General features: G+C 40.7%; 1 protein-coding gene across 1 annotated transcript in view; it reads left to right on the forward strand.

Moving 5' to 3' along the window:
* The first annotated feature begins 363 nt into the window (after positions 1-363).
* The window catches only part of LOC142141211 (retinol dehydrogenase 7-like), a 52441-nt gene continuing 31011 nt past the window's right edge, over positions 364-21793 (forward strand). The window contains exons 1-3 of the mRNA XM_075199433.1: positions 364-445; positions 7763-8096; positions 17623-17881. Coding sequence (XP_075055534.1) covers positions 7781-8096; positions 17623-17881 — 575 coding nt within the window. The 5' untranslated portion in view covers positions 364-445; positions 7763-7780. The remainder of the gene's footprint in view (positions 446-7762; positions 8097-17622; positions 17882-21793) is intronic.

Below are 21793 nucleotides of genomic sequence, written 5' to 3' on the forward strand. Positions count from 1 at the left end.
TACATTTTTATTATTGAATTGCCCCTTTAAAGAATGATTATACTAGCAGGCTTAGGGCATCCAAGCTGCTTGTCTTAATTATGGTAAACTCTCAATCATGCCTTTTGTATCAGCAATATGCAGTAAAACTGTTTGTACTTCAATTGAATTTTCCTTTAATAAAGCCATATAAAAAATAAATTTAGAACACAATGAGATTGTAAAAGCATAACTGTGTTATGCACATTATCTACAAAGCATAAATCACAAAAATCATGATTAAAATGCCTGATTGTTTTACTGGTAGAACTGCACAGACAGGTCCGTCCCGTTTTGTCCGTGCAGTCTTGATTTGTTCTCCTCCCATTCCTCTTGTAAATTAGACTGTCATTTTTAGGAGATCACACGCTTTCTTACTACAGTGAATTGGACCTTACCTGTGCTGCACGAAATCCACTAAATAGAGGTGAGTTCTACACAACGTAATTTAAACTGAAGGGTTAACAGCCTTTCTTGACCTTAGCTTTAAGACTCCAATCTATCCCAATTTACTTACAATAGTCTTATGTTTTCCTACTGGAACTCTTTCCCTTGCTTAATTTGTTTTACTGGAATGACACACCTGATACACCTGAATTAAACAGTAGCATATAAAGTAATTTTCAACCAAAATCATCCCTCCCACCCAAACTAGCAGAATTGTGGGGTTCCCATGACTTGGCACCCAGCAGATTGGGAAAAATCACCCCCACCAGAGCTGTAATTCTTTTTGTCCCGTAATTCTTTTTGTCCCAGTGTTGACAACTGGGAGCAGTTCTTGCTGTCATAAGGCTGTTTAAACCTCTGTTCTTGAGTTTTTTATTGCCTGGACAAGAATCCCTGCAGCACAGGCTGGGGTGAGTTTACCCACACTGCAGTTGGTGCTCTAGGCAACTGCCTAGCTTTGATTAATAGTAGCGCTGGTTCTGACTGTGCTCTATATCTGAAAGTTATGTTTGAAGCCGTAAAAATACTGCAAATAAAAAAAAAAGCACAAATACTCAATAAGAACAAAAGAAAGTCAGATATATGTATAAAATGGTAAATTAAAAAATCTAGCACTCTTAATTTTATGCATAACTCCCAACATTTCAGTCCCCGGCAGTGGGACAGGGTGCATGGCAATGTCACAACATCTCCCTTCTCCCCCATGTTCCCACTCACAGGTCAAACATATTCCCGGGCAACACAGAGAGACAGAATCCTAGAATCAGGATTGTCCCGCTAAAATCGGGACAATTGGGAGGTTTGTTTATGTGAAAGAGAGCTTGACAAATACTGTAAAGAATAGCCTGTATACTTGTTTTTATGCTTATATTAGTACACAACAGGTAAAAGTCAGTTATTTAAAACATTGTTCCTAATGAATTATACTCCCATAGAGACCAGATATCATCCAATAACTCACAAGCGTTATACCTTTATACTACTTAGCAAAGTGAGATATTTAATTTAACACTTAAATATACCCTGCCCAGTGTCATGCCTGGATTACTGTTATTAAGCCCTATGTTACAGAAGGGCAGTCTGGCTTTTTCACAAGTTAGAATTCCGTAAAACTGTGCATAGATATGCATTTTAGGATTCAGACTATATAAAAAAATTTTTTTAAAAAAGATTGTGCGCAATACAAAATCCAAACTCTAGTCTCCATATTACATTCAAACTGGAGATAGCAATAACTTTTTTTGCTTAGCACAAAAATCACAAGGAAACTATCATTAGCGGGTTTATTTTTTTAAGAAGGTTTCTGATATTCTACCGCTGCTGTGAGAAAACCACCGTTAGCTGGGATGGTGGTTACCCTCCGTGAGATTCAACTCACCCAGGTAGACCAGAATATATCTAAAATAAGGCTTTATTACTACAGCACAACACTATAAGATGTTCACAAAGTATAGGATAAAGTGTGTACCCTCCAGCAGCCTCTTGCAGTCAGCACTCACGCACACAGACACTGTCCTGGGAGGGTTGTACACCAGGATCCTCCAAGCTCGAATGAATCTAGTGACATTCTGGTTTCCTTATATTCAGGCTGTCTACACAAGGAGTAGGGTCAATATGTCCCAATCCTCCCCCTTTCATCATGGGTCTATCAGTGGACCCTTTAACTGTTATACATACTGGGCCTGAGTCATTATGGAGAGAAAAGCATAAAAAGGAGTAACTTTGCACTTTGGCAAAACCATGTTGCATTTGAGGGGAGGTACATTTAAAATGTGGGGACAGATTTATAGTTGGGATAGGGCATGTCCTAGATCAGCTTTAAATTTCAGTGTGAAAATAAAGCTATCAAGAAATTGTGTGCTGCATGAAAAAATAGCCAGTAATTAACTTATATGTAAAATAATAAACTAATTTGCACCCCTTGCAATTTAACATGGATTGTCCAGGAGCAAACTTACTCCTTTTTTTGCTTTGCTCTCCTTAATGACTCAGGCCCACTGTCTTTGTTACCTTGATTACACCACGGAATGGCTTGACTGAAGTAGCTATTTGGCTGGATACACTTAACATAGGGTTACAAAATTAAATAAGGAAATTACATGACACTTCACACTTGCGTGAAAAATGAAGACATTTGACACATTGTATCTGCAGCATTAAACAATCTAAGCCTGAGACAAACTATATGGACAAAATATTCGGATGCTTGCTAATTACTCCAACAGGGACTGTAATGAAATTTTATTCAAACACATATACTTTAACATGGAGTTGGTCCCCTTTTTGCAGCGATAACAGCTTCCACTCTTCATGGAAGTGTTTCCACAAGATGTTGGAGTGTTTCTGTGGGAATTTGTACCCAATTATTCTGTAGAGCATTTATGAGGTCAGGCACTGATGTTGGATGAGAAGGCCTGTCTCACAATCAAAGGTGTTCGAAGGGGTTGAGGTCAGGACTTTGTGCTGGCCAGTCAAGTTCTTCCACACCAAACTCATCAAACCATGTCTTTGTAGTCCTTGCTTTCAGTACTTGGGCACAGTCATGTTGGAGGAGAAAACGGCCTTCCCCAAAATGTTGCCACAAAGTTGGAAGCATCGTATTGTTGTCTCCCCCAGATCCTGCCAATGGTATATCATCTGACAGACACAGGTCTGACAGCACTAACCTAGTTGGGGGTGCCCCTGCAGTTATGTACATTTCATTGGAGGACAACATCTTTCTGCTTTTGCTACTGCAACTGCATCATTGTATGTCAAAGATAGAACCCAAGTACAGACAGACGGTCACCTGTCAGTATAGTTTTAGAAGGATTTCCCTCCTAATATTACAACCTTCTGCAGAGGAGTAAGATAGCATTAGCTAAGTATAAACTCTTCAGTTATTTAATGTATATCAGTCACCTCGATAAGACACAATCATCATCAACATTTATTTATATAGCACCAGCAAATTCCGTAGCGCTTTACAATTGGGAGCAAACATTTATAAGACAATACTGGATAATACATACAGACAGAGAGGTAAGAGGGCCCTGCTTGCAAGCTTGCAATCTATGGGACAATGGGAGATGGAAAAACAGGGGCATGTCCTACATCATATTGCACATTGGAACAGCTAGAATGCAAAGGTAAAAAGTGTTCAGTGGGCTGTGTGATCAGTCACACAGCAATGTTGGTGAGAGGGTTGTTGTCTTGTGTTAGCTGTGTAGAGGGTGGCAATAGGGTAACCTAGGGAGATTAAAATGCTGGTTGAGGAATATTATAAGCTTGTCTGAAGAGGTGGGTTTTCAGAGAATGCTTGAAGATTTGAAGACTAGAGGAAAGTCTTACTGTGCAAGGGAGGGAATTCCACGAAGTGGCTGCAGCCCGAAAAAATTCCTGTAACCGGGAATGGAAGAATGTGATGAGAGCGGAGGAGAGACGCAGATCTTATGCAGAATGGAGGTGTCGAGTTGGGTGATATCTTGAGACAAGTGAGGAGATGTATGTCGTTGCAATTTTGTTCACTGCCTTGTATATTAGTAGAAGAATTTTATATTGGATTTATTGAAATATAGGTAACCAATGTAGAGACTGACAGAGTGGCTCAACAGATGATGAGCGGTTTGCAAGGAAAATCAATCTAGCCGCTGCGTGCAAAATAGATTGTAGGGGTTCAAGTCTGATTTTGGGAAGACCAGCAAGGAGGGAATTGTAATAGTCGATGAGGGAGATGAATGCATGAATTAAGGTTTTTGAAGTGTCTTGTGTGAGATATGTGTGTATTCTGGAAATGTTCTTTAGATATATGTAACATGATTTAGATATAGAGTTTGAGTTGGCAAGCAGACATCCAAGATGAAATGGCAGAAAGACAGTCAGTAACGTGAGACAATACAGATGGTGAAAGATCAGGAGATGATATATAGATTTGTGTATTATCCGCATAGATATGTTACTGAAATCCAAAGGAGCTTATTAGTTTTCCAAGAGAAGTGTTATAGATAGAGAATAGCAGATGACCTAGGACTGAGCCTTGTGATATTCCAACTGATAAAGGAAGTGGAGCAGAGGTGGATCCAGAGAAATTAACACTGAAAGAGCGATTAGATAGGTAGAATAAGAAGCAGGATAGGACAGTGCCTTCAAGACCTATTGATTGTAGCCTTTGTATGAGGAGAGAGAGGTCAACAGTGTCAAATGCAGCAGAGAGATCCAGGAGAATTATTAGAGAGTAATGGCCTTCATTTTTTACTGTGATCAAATCATTGACAACCTTGGTCAGCGCAGTCTCTGTGGAGTGTTGAGAGTGAAAGCCTGAACAGAGAATCCAGTAACTTGTTTGCTGTAAGAAAGTGTGTGAGGTGAGTGTAGTCTATTCTGTCGAGAAGTTTGGAGGGGCATGGGTGCCAAGAGATGGGCAGTAATTTTAGAGAAAGGTTGGGTCAGAATTTAGTTTTTTCAAAATAGGAGTAATCACTGCATGCTTGAATAGTAATGGAAAAATACCAGTAGAGAGAGAGAGATTACAGATTTTAGTTAGAGGTGGAATAAGCACAGGAGACAGGGACATACCAATTTGTTAGGGAATGGGATCAAGAGGACAGGAGGTACAGTAGGAAGACGAGAAGAGAGTAGAAACTTCCTCTTCATTTGTGGGATCAAATGAAGAGAGAGTGTCAGAGGGTGCTACAAAGGAATTGAGCTGATTGCTTGTCGAGGGAGCTGATACCATTTCTGTCTGATCCTGGGCACTGTTGGTAGTCGGAGGGTTTGGGGTGGGAGGATTGAGAAGAGACTTTTTATGTATATTAAAGTTAAATACTGGCTTTACTTGCTCGTTAATATCCAGTATATTGTTGGCGTTAGTTCAAAAATGATTATGTGTGTCACTTATATACTTGTACTTAAACAAGTCAACTTATGAACCAATCATAGCACATGACACTATTTAACCTCATTTAAGACTTTTGTTTCTTTACTTTAATGAGTGTCATATGCAAGCTATAAAACTGCAAATATGTGTTTTTGAATGAATTCCTAGTAATAGCTTGATGTGGCTCAGAGGTGCTTGGTACAACCAGGGGTTAAAACCTTAAAACTGAATCTGAATAAATGTATCCCTTTGATTTTGTTAAACTCATCTATTCTACCCAGGGTGGTGTTTGTAGATAATAGAGTCCAGACCCGTTGTTACTTATGAGCACCCTGTATCAATTTATGGTACTGGTAACAAAAGTTGAAGTTTTTGAAAATATCTCTTCATTGAAATGCAACAAACTCAGACATCTCGACTGCTGAGCCAGGCAGTTGGGTTAAATGTTAATGACAAGCTAGTGAAATAAGGACACAAGAAAATATCATATCATATTTTCTCTAATATCATACTTACAAGAGGCATGAGTGGTATGCAGATGAAGGGAAGCTTATGACCTGTTGTGTGGAGGTAAAATTATATTTGCAAGCTATTATAGTGAGAAGTTAGGACAGGATAAATAAAACCAGACTTGTAGAACTACAAGCACCAGCATATCATGGCAGCCAGGACATGCTGGCACTTGGAGAAGCACAAGTGCCACCATACCCTGACACCCAGGGCCCGCTGTGTCCTGTAGCACCACAAAATAAAATATTAAATAAAACACTGCATTAGTTTATAAAAAATAAAAAAAAAGCTTCAATAAAGCACAACTCCCTTTTTAGAACCACATCGCTTAATTAAACACAATAAAATCCCAAATAGTTACCATCAGATGTCATCATTTGAATGGGATCCAATCTTCTAAGCTTTCAATTCAATAAGGCTTGAAACCATACCCAAAACAAAAGCAAAGGGTCCTGTAGCTGTTCAACATAAATACCATTTCAGGTCCAGGTGTAGTTAAAAAAAAATAAAGCCCAAAATAGTTCAAAAGGACCCCATAATATGCCAAAATGGCTTGGAAAATCTTCTGTTGTTCAGTCCCAAGAACCCCATAATAACTCCACTGGAACAAGCTTGGCAAAAATACAAACGACTGGCCTTTTGCTTCTAAGTGGAGGAACACGCGAAATTGAATGAAAAATAAACAGATGCAAGCTCTATTTATATTCTATTTATACTGTTATGTTTCCTATAACAGTGTGGGCAATTCCTCTATAGTATAAATAGACCTATAAATCCCTTTAAATCAGAAGCAGATAGATAGGTGTATGGCAAGTCATTGTTTCCTCTGCTATTCAAAGCCCCAGTGCACAAAGGCTTTTAGAAAATAGATGAAAAATGGAGTGTGAATTATGAAAAGTGATATATACTATGTTTATTCATCACCCCCCCTGATTCCTGGTTACAGGTGCACAGTGGTCCCTGATGCAGTGGGACTTTTGATTATAGGTGCTATTCCCACTTGTCCTTATGACCTATTCTCTCCCCCTCCCCTAGCATTTTTCTACCAGCCGGGGCCTGAGGAAAGAGGCAACAGAGTGATGGCATCATCGTGCTGGTGAACAATGAAGTCATTGAGGTGGTGGAACTAGACCATTGCACTACAAAAAAAAATCTGTATTACAGAGAATGGGGGAAAGGCACTAAAAGAACCATATCTACCCATCCTGAGACCTACACACTCAGGGATACCTCATTTCAAGAAGGGACCCTCTCTTTCAAACTATAAGGCCCTACAGAAGTTATTTTTTGTGTAATCAGAAAACATTAAGGAGGCCAGAATGAGGAAAATGTTTGGTAATGAGCATCATGGCTCCAATAAACTATGGAGACCTCTCATTTGAGTGATGATAGTCCCCTCTTTCAAATTATGAGCCCCCTTAGAAATGTTCTGGTTATCTCCAGACAATAATACCCAACACTACAGAAAGCGTTAAGAAGTTCAGAGATTGGTGGTTCTAATTCCAAAATACCACTACTGTATATGTTAAATAAGTGAAATGGTGAGATATTTTTATTCCAAAAAAGTGCAATGACATCAAAAAAATTCTCACTGCTACTGGCAAAGTGTATCTTTCACCTGTGCTGCTCGAGGGCCCGCTGCCCTCTGCAGATTCCACGGTCAGCAGGGAACTTAAAGAGCTATCTACTGTGTGACTTCTAACTCTGGGAGAGGAAGGGTGTGCCTACCTAGAAACCTTGGTAGTCCCTATAAAATGTTGCTATGTTGTCCTCAAAGTTGTAGTTAAGCCTCTGGTTGTACTACTGATACAGAATTGAACCTAAAAATATAAACGATTTTGTTTTACATTTGATGTTTTATTTTTATTTGTTGGCTAAAATACACAGTATAATATAAATAAAATACATTAATAAAAAAATATCATGTTTCAGGATAAAATTGCACGTTTCATGATGTGGCTCCCTCTGCTGGTGGTGTTGGCTCTGATCTTCCTGTACAGATGGTACAGACAGAGTCAGATACTGGAGAATCTGTCAGATAAATATGTATTCATTACTGGATGTGACTCAGGATTTGGGAACCTGCTGGCGAGGCAGCTGGACAGACGTGGAATGAGAGTTCTGGCTGCTTGTCTGACTGAGACAGGGGCTGAGAACCTGAAGAAGGAGACCTCCAGCAGACTGCAGACTGTAATCCTGGAAATTACTGACAGCGAAAGTGTGAGCTCTGCTGCCAAGTGGGTATCAACCACTGTTAGAAATACAGGTGACTTATTTTTACTTCTTTAATTTTGCTTTTCTAGTCCTATTAGAAACATCATGGAAGTTTAGGGTAGAATAGAAAGTGGAAATGTGTTAACCATTTGTGACATTTAACCTTTTTCACTGTGTTATATGCATTAGATGTCTGATATAGTCAAAACATCTAAGGGTGCAAAAATGGTGGAATGCTGCAATCATTTTGCCTGGGTGTGTGCAGGGTGTAATCAAGATAATTTTTTGTTAAATGTACCTATTATGCCCGCAATTTGAAATGGATTAACTATACTGTGCCCCTTACAACCCAATCCTATATCACGCTAACCATAATCAGGGCTGCCAAAAGGAATTTCGGGCTCCAATACAGCAACTTCTTTGGGCATCTTCTATAGCTGCTGAAGGGGATGTGACCTCACCAGGTTGGTGGCTCTTCCCTACGCAGGCATGTCAGGGCCCCGGTACTTTGTACCTGCTCCCCCCCTCTCAGTCACCCTGGCCATCAGGGGCGGGTTGGGAACTTAAAGTGGCCCTGGAAAAAATTCTTGAAGTGGCCTCATCTGGGTGGGACCAAATCAACTGTAGGTGGGGCCAACACAAAAGTAGGCAGGATTTAAATCTACTGGAATTTGGTTGTAATAACATTTAGGAAAACCTATTTGTGATGACTTAAGACACAGTGGGTCATTTCTAAAGCAATGCAGGGCAAAAGCTGCCAGTCCTGGGTTATAAAAATACATGAATCATTTTGCACTATCTGAGACTGGTTTATGCCTCTGTGCTCAAACTTGTTTAGTTGCCTACTAACACATCCTTCTAATATTCCCTTCTTAGAAACATATCTGACTTTGTTTAATAAGTTTAACTATAACAAAACATAGAGCAGCATATGAGCCCATCACCGCACTGTTGTATCTTCCCCTGATGTAATGAGATGCAGACTACCAGTCATTCTACTGTTTAATATATAAAAATGTATATTGTGTGTCAAAAAGTGCATCAAAAATAATCCTTATAATTACTGGCTATCCAGTGCAATCACCACAAGGGTGAAATGCTTCAAGCATCTGCAAGAAAACACTTGTTTTGTAACAATTGTGTATGAGCCCTAAATGTGCCCAGTGATTGGGGGTGATTTGAATTAATAAGACTGCAGGGAGGGTTGGCAACAATGGCATAAGTGAAGAGGAGAGCAACTCCAAGGGCTTGCTGGCGATATAGTAAGTGCAAAAGCAGAAGGATTAATTATATTGTTAGTGCAATGGTAGAAAACAGGCAATGGAATCAATGCAAGAACCACTAAAGTATCACAAGAGCTGGAATAAGGCTCTGGGGGGCCCGGTGCACTTAAGACAGGGGGCTTATCATTTTAGATAATTTTAAACAAATACACAGGCAAAACTGTGGGCACTTCTGTTAGGTACACACAGCTCTGCTTTCACGAGCAGTACAGTGTGAAGCAGGACATACCTCCCAACTGTCCTTGTCTAACAAAATCCTGACAGACACCCAAATTCGGGACTGCTCCACCATGCAGGATAGTTGGCAGACTGTCCTGCTCTTTCTTTCACTGTTCTTTTCACTTTGACCACCTGTGGCTGCTGGTTTCTTTAGATCAGTTGCTGCTTTTCTGGATCCTGGAATGTTGGAGGCTCTATTTGGGAAAAAAAAATAAAAATCGGTAAATGAAATTAAGAAAAGTCCAACCAGTCCCGACATTAAATTAATGGCACCCACATTTAATAATTAGGCCTCCCTCCAGCCCCAGCATTAAAGTAATAGTACTCACATTTATTAAATAGATCTATTTCCCTCCAACTAGCCCTGACATAAAATGAATAATATACACATTTAATAAATAGACCTATTTCCCTCCAACCGACCCCAACGTTAAAGTAATAGTATTCCCGTTTAATAAATAAACCTATTTCCCTCCCTCCAAACAGCCACAGCAATAAAATAATAGCATTTACGTTTAATATAACCATTTCCCACAACCATACCCAGCATTAAATAATATTCACATTTAATAAATAGTCCTCCTCCCCAAACTCAGCCCCACATTCAACTAATATCCCCAAACCACCCCAGCGCTAAATTTAAGATCCCGTCACCTTATCTTAATTTAATAGACTCCAGATTTAAATTAAATAGCCCCACCAATATTTAATATTGCCCCACCACCACCCCCCCACAAATATAATAGCACTCATTAAATTCTAAATCCTACCATTAAATTAATAGCCCACTTCCCACCCATGTACTATTAAGACAACCGTCCTCTCTTCGTTCATATCACACAATATATTAAGACCCCACCCACTCCCTTACACATTATAGCAGTCCCCCTCTGCCCTCCTTCAGACATATCAGCCCCCCTCCTATGACCTCCATCACACATATCAGCCATCCCCCTGCCCTCCATCATACATATCAGCCCCCCCCTCTGCCTTCATCACACATATCAGCCCCCCCTCTGCCCTCCATCAGACACATCAGCCCCCCCCCTGCCCTCCTTCACACTTACCTTGTTACAGCTGCTGCTGCAGTTGTTGTGGAGACTAATCTCTGTACACATGGGAGGGCACCTGTCACATGGTGCATGTCCCATGTAACCTCTGTACAGAGACTGCAGCCAGCCATAGAGGTAAGGGAAAGAGGGAGGGAGGGACGGATCAACAGATCCTTGGCCACATTAATGAAGGTGGCTGGTCCTGGAGGAGGGCCAGCTACCCACTTACCCACCCTCCGACACATGGTCCGGGAGGGGGGGTGGGAAGAGCAGCGCTACACATAAATAATTAATTTTTTATAAAAAAAAATTTAAACCTCAAAAAATACATCAGACGGCCTCCTGAGGCCACCAGCCTACTGGGAAAAGTTCCGGTAGGTTATATGGCCAATCCGCCTCTGCTGACCATAATGCATTCCTTATGCTGCCAATCCACCCATGAACTACTTTAAATTTACAATCCAGACCCTTTACTTAACTGATCTTGTTGAATACTCTAGGGTTAAACATTTTCTTATCCAGGATACATAATCAAGTAAACTTTTAAATAAATTGCTGGAAAGCCTTCCATAATTTTGAAATGGACAACTGTGTTACCAACAACGTGACATTGAGTTTTCTTAGTTTATCAATGCAACTATGTGCATTTTACTTGCTGTGAAATCCAATAAATAGTTAGAGACTTCTATCCCTATTTAACTTATTAATATTGTTGCATATCTGGTCTGGTTTTCAAAAAATAAAATCAAATATAAATAATTTGATTTTAATATTTCCAGCAGCAAAACACATAAATGTCCCTAATGTGGGAGATCTAATGATTTAGAATATGTCAAAGTTGCCATTATGGTTGCATGTTATAGGTATTTTGAAGAAGTGAATTTGAAATATTTCAATGAGAACACTTAATAATGAATGGGAAACAGAGCCGGATTTAGACCTCATGGTGCCCTAGGCAAGATATTGGTTTGGGCCAAACCCCCCACCCCCGCCGCTCTGAAACAATCCATAGCATTATATTTTTTTAAGCATAGCATATACTCCTATAGTTAAGTAGAAGGGTAAACTATGTGCCGCCGCACATCACGCTGCGCCTCCTGCATCACCATGCGGCCCCTCATTACTGTCCCTCTCATCACACTGTGCCCTCCTTTATCATTACACTGCATCACACTGTGGTCCCAGCAGTTAAAGAATTATGTCCATGGACCTCATATTTTGTCAAAGGATCTACCAGAATTTTGAATTATGCTGGTCATATACTCCATACAATGAATATTAAGCTCAGTGGTTGAAGTGGAAGTTTAGAAGTGGCGGTATGAAAAATGTAATGAGAATGTAAACAAGTGAATGGAATTTTATTATTTTACAATGAAGGCAGTATGAGAAGTAGCGGTATGGCCTACTACCATATACACCCCACTTCCCCCACTGCTTACCTTTCAATTCACACAAATTGTACTTTATCTTTAATTAAACTTAGGTATTAATCATAATTAACATGTCAAGAAACTGCAGTTCATGGTTAGCAAGCCCAGTAATAAAAAAACAGCAGTCTCCTATCACTACCACGTCACAGACCGTCCGCTACTACAGTTACTGACTGCAGCCCTCTACCTACAGAAACATGAAAAAGCGCTGGAATGCAATAATCATGTTAATATGTCAGTCTTCTGCATGAATCCCATAGTGCAACATTTAAACAAGTCAGACCTCCTCATAATATAAATCCCACCAGATTCAGGATAGTTGGCAGAATGCCCTGCTCTCTCCTACCTGTTCTCGTCACTTTCACGGTTTGTGGCTGCTGTTGTCTTTAGATCAGCTGCTGCTTGTCTGGATCCTGGAATGTTGAAGGCCCTATTTGGAAAAAAAAATGGGTACATGAAATTTAGTAAACTACAACCAGCCCCAGTTTTAAATCAATATAGCACCCACATTTTATAAGTAGAACTCCCTCCAACCAAAACATTAAATTAATAGCATACACATTTAACAAATAGACCTATTTCCCTCCAACCAGCTCCAACATTAAATTAATAGTGTTACCATTTAAAAAATAAACCTATCTCCCTCCCCCAAACAGCCCCTCATACACACACATAATATGCATACACTGGCCCCTCACACACACATAATATACATACACTGGCCCCTCACACACACACATAATATACATACACTGGCCCCTCACACACACATATTAATATAAAGGGTGCCTCTTTTCATTTTGAGGTAAATGGTGTCAGGACTGAGGCAGCGGGTCATGTGAGGGAATAGATAATGAGCACGTGTCATGGGGAATATCAAAGAAAAGATAGTGAGTGTTGTAAGGGTATGGTTGGCTGAGGAGGAGCCGTGTGGGGAAAAGACTTCTAACTCACATGCCCCCCCTCTGCCCAGCACCTTCACACATGCCCCCTCTGCCCAGCACCTTTAGCCACACATGCCCCCCTATGCCCTGCAGCTTCCATCACACATGCCCCCCCTGTGCCAGCGCAGCTTCCATCACACATGCCCTCTGTGCCAGTGCAGCTTCCATCACACATGCCCCCTGTGCCAGCGCAGCTTCCATCACACATGTCCCCTGTGCCAGAGCAGCTTCCATCACACATGCCCCCCATGCCCTGCAGCTTCCATCACATATGCCCCCCTGCAGCTTCCATCACATATGCCCCCCTGCAGCTTCCATCACATATGCCCCCCTGCAGCTTCCATCACATATGCCCCCCTGCAGCTTCTATCACATATGCCCCCCCTGCAGCTTCCATCACATATGTCCCCCCTGCAGCTTCCATCAAATATATCTCCCCTGCAGCTTCTATCACATATGCCCACCCTGCAGCTTCCATCACATAAGCCCCCCTGCAGCTTCTATCACATATGCCCACCCTGCAGCTTCCATCACATAAGCCCCCCTGCAGCTTCTATCACATATGCCCCCCTGTAGCTTTCATCACATATGCCCCCCCCTGCAGCTTTCATCACATATGCCCCCCCTGCAGCTTTCATCACATATGCCCCCCCTGCAGCTTCCACCACATATGCCCCCCCTGCAGCTTCTATCACATATGCCCCTATCCAGCTTCTATCACACATGCCCCCCCCAGCAGTTTCAATCACACATGCCCCCCCCTTTAGTTTCCACCACATATGCCCCCCCTGCAGCTTCTATCACATATGCCCCCTCTGCAGCTTCTATCACACATGCCCCCCCCTGCAGCTTCTATCACACATGCCCCCCCCAGCAGTTTCTATCACACATGCCCCCCCCCTGCAGTTTCTATCACACATGTCCACCCCCTACAGCTTCCAAGTACCCTTCTTCTTACCTTTTTCCACATGAATGATGACAGGAACAGAAGAAATGATGGAGCTCCTGCACCGACCACTTTAGAATTCCAACAACCCGCCTTCACTGTGTACCATGTGACCGCTGCGATCACATGACCCTGATGCCATACACTACTGGTATATTGTCACTACTGCCTCTACCCCTAGTTCTAACACCAGCCCCTCCCCCGATTCGCGGCAAACCATAACCCCCCCACCCCGCGCGAGTCGGGGAAGGGGCCGATTTTTTTTCTTCTCCATTGTCCCCCCAATCTGGGCCCCCTGAGAGCCGCTGGGCCCTAGGCAGGTGCCAAGGTTGCCTAGCGGTAAATCCGGCCCTGATGGGAAATACAAATTCCATGTCACATGTGAGTGCTTCACCTGTGATCACTATATGCAATTGTAGAAAATCATGGGTTGACATAATTGGAATTTGCAATGATGCTTATAGCTCCATTCCAGGTTTGCTGTGTAAGATATTGTCCACAATTTTCAAATGGCTACAGAGATAGGTGTGAGCGAGAGGACCAATAAGTAACTAATTGCCAACTCTGTGATTGTATTGCATTGTGCAGCCACACATCTCCTCCACCACGTCCTAACACCTCTACCTACCACTTCCATTACTGAGACCCGAGGGCTACTCCATGCTGAGCTTTTCCTGGTGCTCCAGTGAGGGGAGTGGTGAGTAGGGTTTTATGATTTGTTTGTTTTTCCGCAACCCTATCTGAGAATGCAGCTTTAAAAAAGATTTGCTGACTTTTCTAATTAACACTAGAAAGTAATTGATCTGATGTGGCGCTCCACTCAGTGTGCAGCCTGATGTATGTAAAGGAGTATCCACTATTCTCCACAGATTAAGCACAAACATAAAATACAGTTAACATACACTAAGCGCGCACCTTCTCACATACCCCAGAAAAGGGGGATTTCTGTATTCCCTTCACTGGATAGATGACCCTTGTTTCTCTCCTCAAATGGAGTTCCTATAGTCTGAAAATCAGACTCATGGGAATATAAAACAAATGGAGAAATAATAGTGCAGATTGTCTAAAATATAGATATATAAAAGTCCACAAAGTTCCCGGTCAGTAAATGTATTCTTCAACCTCGTGATGAAAACGAAGAAATACCACCGCAATTCATGTGACTTTTTACACCATCTCCCCCAAAGATGTATGCTTACAAGATGTTAGCTTTAATAGGACATCTCTGATAATCCTTCCTGTATATCGCTTACAAGTTCCTCCGCAGAGTATGAACATGATATGTCAGAAAGAAAAAATAAGAACCATCTGGTGCAATATCATAAAACACCATTTAATAAAAACATATTATCTCCAAAAACATAGAGATCTATACATATAAAACATGACATCAAGGTTATCCAAAAATGGTAATGTGTAAACTCCTACCAGATGAATTCAGGATATTCACAAGAAAATCTCCTCCATGATGTCAATTCCCCAATGTAACGAAATCCCGCTTACACTTATCCTTCCAACGCGTTTCGACTCTAGGTTAGAGTCTTTTTCAAGGTAGGATAATAGTGTACTATCACCGTTATATATATCCATGTTTGTAGCGTGATTTTCATAGTAAGCTACGCCCTACTTCCTTTGCCATCATAGCGAGGCTTGGAAACAAGACTCCACGTCACTTCCGGTATACGTGCGTCCCATACCGAGTCTAACTATACTTCCTTACCAACCTGGAAACGAGGCTTGGATATATTCCAAAGGCACTCGTCACTTCCGGTGTAGAGTGTTATAGACCTGAGAACTTTATTAACAGGGAACAAAAAAATCTTAGTAGATTTCTTGTTGGCTCAAAAAAACGGGGATAGAAACAGCTAAATCATCTGTTTCAATTGCTGTCATAATTAGGACTACTTAAAAAGAGATAAATATGCAATCATCCTTGATTTCATCTGAGGGTACACATTTACCATGAACATAAAATAATAAAATACAAAATATAAAATACAGAATATGAATCTTTATATTTAAAAACAAAGTAAGTATAAAAAAAGGTTTAAACACACCTATATCAACAATCTGAGTGCAAAACAATCTACACAACAATACACATGTATAAATATACATATACAGATATGGGAGTATAGGCGGGTAAGTAAGAATCCGGATCTCTTAAAATCTGTAGATCTTCCTTTTTCTCTTTAATTCTCATCACATTTTCTAATACATTTCAAACAGATTTCCTCAGACAAATGAAAGATACATGGAGAGAGGAAAAAGACAGGGGCTTAATTAGAAATGCAGTCAAAAGATTGTTTATATCATAAAGCTATTCCATTCTTTATTAACTCAAATAGAGGTTGTAATCATATAAACCACTTCAATTCAAACTCTATATTGAGACCCTTAGGGGTTAAAGTCTTCAATAAAAAAATCCATTTCATTTCAGCCTTTGAAAGAGAACCAGCCGTATCTCTATTTTTCCAACTACTCTCTATTGCCTGTATGCCACAAAATTGTTTGATATGTTCTGGATTACACATATGTTCAGTTTTAAAATGATTTGACACTGAATGGGTGTCCAGACCTTTTCGAATGTTGTATATATGTTCCCGAATTCTGGTTTTTAGAGGGCGGGACGTCTTCCCTACATAGAATTTACCACATAAACACTCTATAATGTATACAACATTGGTCGTGTGGCATGTAATGAACTGTTTGATCTTAAGTTGGTATCCATTAATGTCAAGACATGTAGTCTTACTTGATTTTGATTTTACTGTTTTGCAAGCCAGACACACTCCACATCTGTGGAAACCAATAGTTCTTATTAATTTTCTATTTTCTTTTGGTAATGAACTTCTTACTAATTGATCCTTAAGATTAGGGGCTTTTCTGTATACAAAAACTGGTTTTTCTGGTAATGAACTTCCTATAATATTGTCCCTTAACAGAATACCCCAATATTTTGTAATAATTCTCTCAACATGTTTAAACTCCCTATTAAACTGAGATATAAACGCCCAGTTATACTTATGACTTCGATCTTTAATAAGTTTCTCTTTTGGAATAAAAAGACTGTCTCTATCAATTTGTAACACTTTTTCTTCCACTTGACTTAATGAATTAACATCATAACCTTTATTAGCAAAAACAGTTTTAAGATCTTTAATCTGTTCTCTACAAACATGATCATCACTACAGTTACGTTTTATTCTTTTCATTTGACCATAGGGTATATTGTCCAACCACCTATAATAGTGATGACTGTCATACTGGATATATCCCATGGTATCAGTAGGCTTCTTATAAGTTTTAGTTTGGATACCTTTCTCATCTATATAGATGGTGATATCCAAAAAATGTATACATGACTCACTAAAATTGAAGGTGAGTTCAATGAACTAGTTATTCCTATTTAAATGCTCACAGAAGACTTGGATCTCCAAGTGGACTTTTATATATCTATATTTTAGACAATCTGCACTATTATTTCTCCATTTGTTTTATATTCCCATAAGTCTGATTTTCAGACTATATGAACTCCATTTGAGGAGAGAAACAAGGGTCATCTATCCAGTGAAGGGAATACAGAAATCCCCCTTTTCTGGGGTATGTGAGAAGGTGCGCGCTTAGTGTATGTTAACTGTATTTTATGTTTGACTTTTCTAATTGGTAAGTTTATTTTATAACTCTTATTTTCTGTACTGCAGGGCTCTGGGGCCTGGTGAATAATGCTGGTTATGGTTTTTGCCTTGCTCCTAATGAGTGGCAAAAACTGGAAGATTTCTCGAAGGTTCTGAATGTGAATTTGCTTGGTACGATCAACATGACACTGCACTTGCTGCATCTTGTCAGAAAGGCCCAGGGTCGCATTGTTAATGTAGCCAGTTGTGCGGGAAGACTGTCTATTATTGGCGGAGGGTATTGCCCGTCTAAGTATGGTGTGGAGGCCTTCTCAGACAGCCTAAGGTGAGTTAACATAGTCAGAGAGTTGAAGGCTACTAACTAGTGCTGGGTATATGTACCAACAAGTTATGGTAGTTTACAAGGAAGAATGCAGATAAACATATACTCCATAAAATACTGTAATATGTAAATTGAACATTGCTCAAGCCAAGATAACTTTTTTAACTTTGTTCCCATGCAAACCCATAACTGTGTCTCAAGCATAGAGGTAATACCAGGTGAGCACATTAGATTTCCACAAATGTATGGCTGATTCACTGTATCTGATAAAAGCTTGTGAAAGAGAACACTATTACTGTGTAGCTATTTGATTTAACTTGTGGTACTAGAATATTGTGTGACAAGCACTGCATTTTATATATTTCACAATATCTGTAATGTTATTGCATTATTGGAGTACTTTAGCATTACTACATGATATTAGTCATTGTTGACACAATATTGATAGTTCGGCCTGACTGGTGCACTGTATGAAGGGATTCAGTGTTACTCTTTGGGCTCCAAGATGCTGTTCTAGCTCAGAATAGAATATATTGCACGTTTTTCTGCCATGTGAGGGGTCTATGCATATATTTCTACATATGAAACCCAAAAAAGGACAGAGGGATTTGGGTGCATTATAGAAAAATGAGGGTGGCATGTTTAGATTGTAGACTTTAAAGGGCTGTGTGTCACAAATCGGGATCTTAGTCGCACTTACCTCGTCCGCCGCTATCATATCACGGCTACCTGGGTCCCTTCTGGTCGTCTGCAGCATTCCCGTCCTCCACACCTCCGTTTGTAAACACATACTGTTTGTTCTGCTGCATGGGCGTGGCCATCTTGGATGCAGTGAGGTGATTATTCCAGACCAACCAGATTCAGTAGCTGTGATCACATGAACTGATCAGCCAATAGTTGTTTGGGACACCCTATTTAAACCTGCTGCTGTGATCTGTTCATTGCCAGAACAACACACTTCTCTCCAGAGGATAGTTCTTGGCTCCAGGTTCCAGTGTTCCTGTCTGCATTTCTAAGTGCACAGTTCCTGTCTGCATTACAAAGTGCACAGTTCCTGTCTGCATTACTAAGTGCAGTGTTACTGTCTGCATTACTAAGTGCAGTGTTACTGTCTGCATTACTAAGTGCAGTGTTCCTGTCAGCATTTCCAGACTGCTCATTCTCCTGCTATCTTCTACATTCAGCAAGAACATGAGCAGGAAGATCATCCAGGCTGCTAGTTTCTGTTTCAGTCCTGCTCCAGCTAGGCCCAAGGGTCCTGAATCGGATCAAGAAATTCAGACGACCGTGACACTGTGCCATCTCACCATCCATTTCAACAGTATTTTATGTCAGTGTTTTACAATTTTAAGGTGCATTAAATGCCATTTACATACCACACAGTTTAATTATGTGTGCAAGTGCACCTACTTCTATCTATTTAAATCAAGGTTCAAGTCTGTTTCACGAACCTTGGAAGTGTTTCTGAAAATGCAGCTTTGCAGATACAGCTGAAAATATTCATGGTGGAAAGAAGGGAAAGTTTTCTGTTGTTCTGTTGTTTATCCACATTTATGGTTCAAATTAAACATGAGACTGAGGGGACATTTGAACTGTTTTTATCACGTTTCACTTTTGTGTGTTGGAAGATTTGTATTAAATTGTTTAAAGTGTGCCTAGAAATGTGTCTGCTACCATCTTGACCCACAAAGCCTTACACTTCCCTGTAAAAATAAATGAATGTGATGTCACCAAACTGCATTCTAAATTCCCCGCTAGTCGCCGCCATCTTCACTCGGGCATTGATCAGGGTAGAGGGAGGGTGTGTTAGGTGGTCCTCTGTCCAGCTATATCTCGTGCTGTGCTGTGCTGTGATGTGATGTGATGTGCTGTGCTGTGCTCTGTGTTCTGCTCAGTCCAGTGGTGCTGTGTCCTGTGCTCTGTCCTTCTGAGTTCAGTGTTGCTGCTGGGTCCCGTGCTGTGTCCTGTTCAGTCCAGTGGTGCTGTGTCCTGTGCTCTGTCCTTCTGAGTTCAGTGGTGCTGCTGGGTCCTGTGCTGTGTCCTGTTCAGTCCAGTGGTGCTGTGTCCTGTGCTCTGTCCTTCTAAGGGCATTGTTATTTCCCCATTATTCCCAAATTATAAAAAATTTCAAAAAAGTAATTATAAAAAAAATAAAAATATCCCAAAACAATCCTGCAGTATAAGTCCAGTGGTACTGCAATATTACAAAGTTCACTCATTCTGCAGTATAAGTCCATTGTTGTTACTGCCATATTACAAATTTCACTCATTCTGCAGTATAAGTCCAGTGGTACTGCTATATTTCAAGGTTCACTCATTCTGCAGTATAAGTCCAGTGGTACTGCTATATTACAAAGTTCACTCATTCTGCAGTATAAGTCCAGTGGTACTGCTATATTACAAAGTTCACTCATTCTGCAGTATAAGTTCAGTGGTACTGCAATATTACAAAGTTCACTCATTCTGCAGTATAAGTCCAGTGGTACTGCAATATTACAAAGTTCACTCATTCTCTAAGTCCAGTGGTACTGCAATATTACAAAGTCCACTCATTCTGCAGTATAAGTCCATTGTTGTTACTGCCATATTACAAATTTCACTGATTCTGCAGTATAAGTCCAGTGGTACTGCTGTATAACTCCAGTCCAGTGGTACTCTCCTGTGCCGCATATAATTTTTAAAGGCTTTGCCGAGTGTATGTGGCTTCGGGGTACACTCTCTAGTGCTACATATAATGCAGAACAAAAATTTGGAGGATAAAGTAGGGAAAGATCAAGACCCACTTTCTCCTAATGCTGAAGCTGCTGCCACTAGTCATGACATAGACGATGAAATGCCATCAACGTCGTCTGGCAAGCCCGATGCCCAATCTCTTAGTACAGGGCATGTAAAATCCAAAAAGGCCAAGTTCAGTAAAAGTAGCAAAAAGAGAAACTTAAAATCATCTGAGGAGAAACGTAAAGTTGCCAATATGTCATTTATGACACGCAGTGGCAAGGAACGGATTAGGCCCTGGCCCGTATTCATGACTAGTGGTTCAGCTTCACCCAAGGAACTAAGCCCTCCTCCCCCCCCTACAAAAAATTTAGGAGAGTTATGCTGTCAGCAACAATACAGCAAACAACTCTGCCTTCTAAAGAGAAATTATCACAAATCCCCAATGCGAGTCCAAGGGTGTTGGTGGTTGCGAAGCCTGACCTTCCCATCACTGTACGGGAAGAGGTGGCTCCTTCCACCATTTGCAGCACGCCCTCTGCATATTCTGGAAGGATCACCCACAGTCCAGTTACAGATTTGGCTAATGAAGGTGTGAATGTTGTACACCGGGAGGAGGATATTGATGTAGCTGGCGCTGAGGAGGAGGATGTTGATGATTATGATGCAGACAGATACCAAATTGCCTTTCTCAATTTCTATTTATATTCTAGATTATATAACGGCTGAATAGTTTTCTATTTTACTCCTAGTGGAGAGGGGATCTGATGCAGACAGATACCAAACTGCCTTTGTCCATTTCTTTGTATATTTGAATTTCTAGTTCTACAGTCTATGCAGGCTGCTTTTTTTATATTCAACTACAAGTGTAGGGCGGGAGGGGGGGCATAGATAGCCACCAAAGTAACGTGGTCCATTTAATTTCACTTTCTAGCTCCACAGTCTGTGCAGCCTGCTTTTTTTATCTTCAAAGTATTTACAAACCTTGCAATCTAAATTAACAAGAGGTAGTGACGTGCTAGAACTCCACCCTCTATATGCTGCAGAGGATGGAGGAGCATCAAAAGGCCATTCAAGCCTACACAGCCACCTACGACATAGGAAAAGGAGTGGGGATGCGCCTGAGTCAAGCACACTGGAGAATGATTTCCGTGTTGTGCAAGGTTCTGCAGCCATTTGAACTTGCCACACGAGAAGTCA

This window comes from Mixophyes fleayi, chromosome 2, assembly GCF_038048845.1.
Source record: "Mixophyes fleayi isolate aMixFle1 chromosome 2, aMixFle1.hap1, whole genome shotgun sequence".
Classification (NCBI taxonomy): Eukaryota; Metazoa; Chordata; class Amphibia; order Anura; family Limnodynastidae; genus Mixophyes; species Mixophyes fleayi.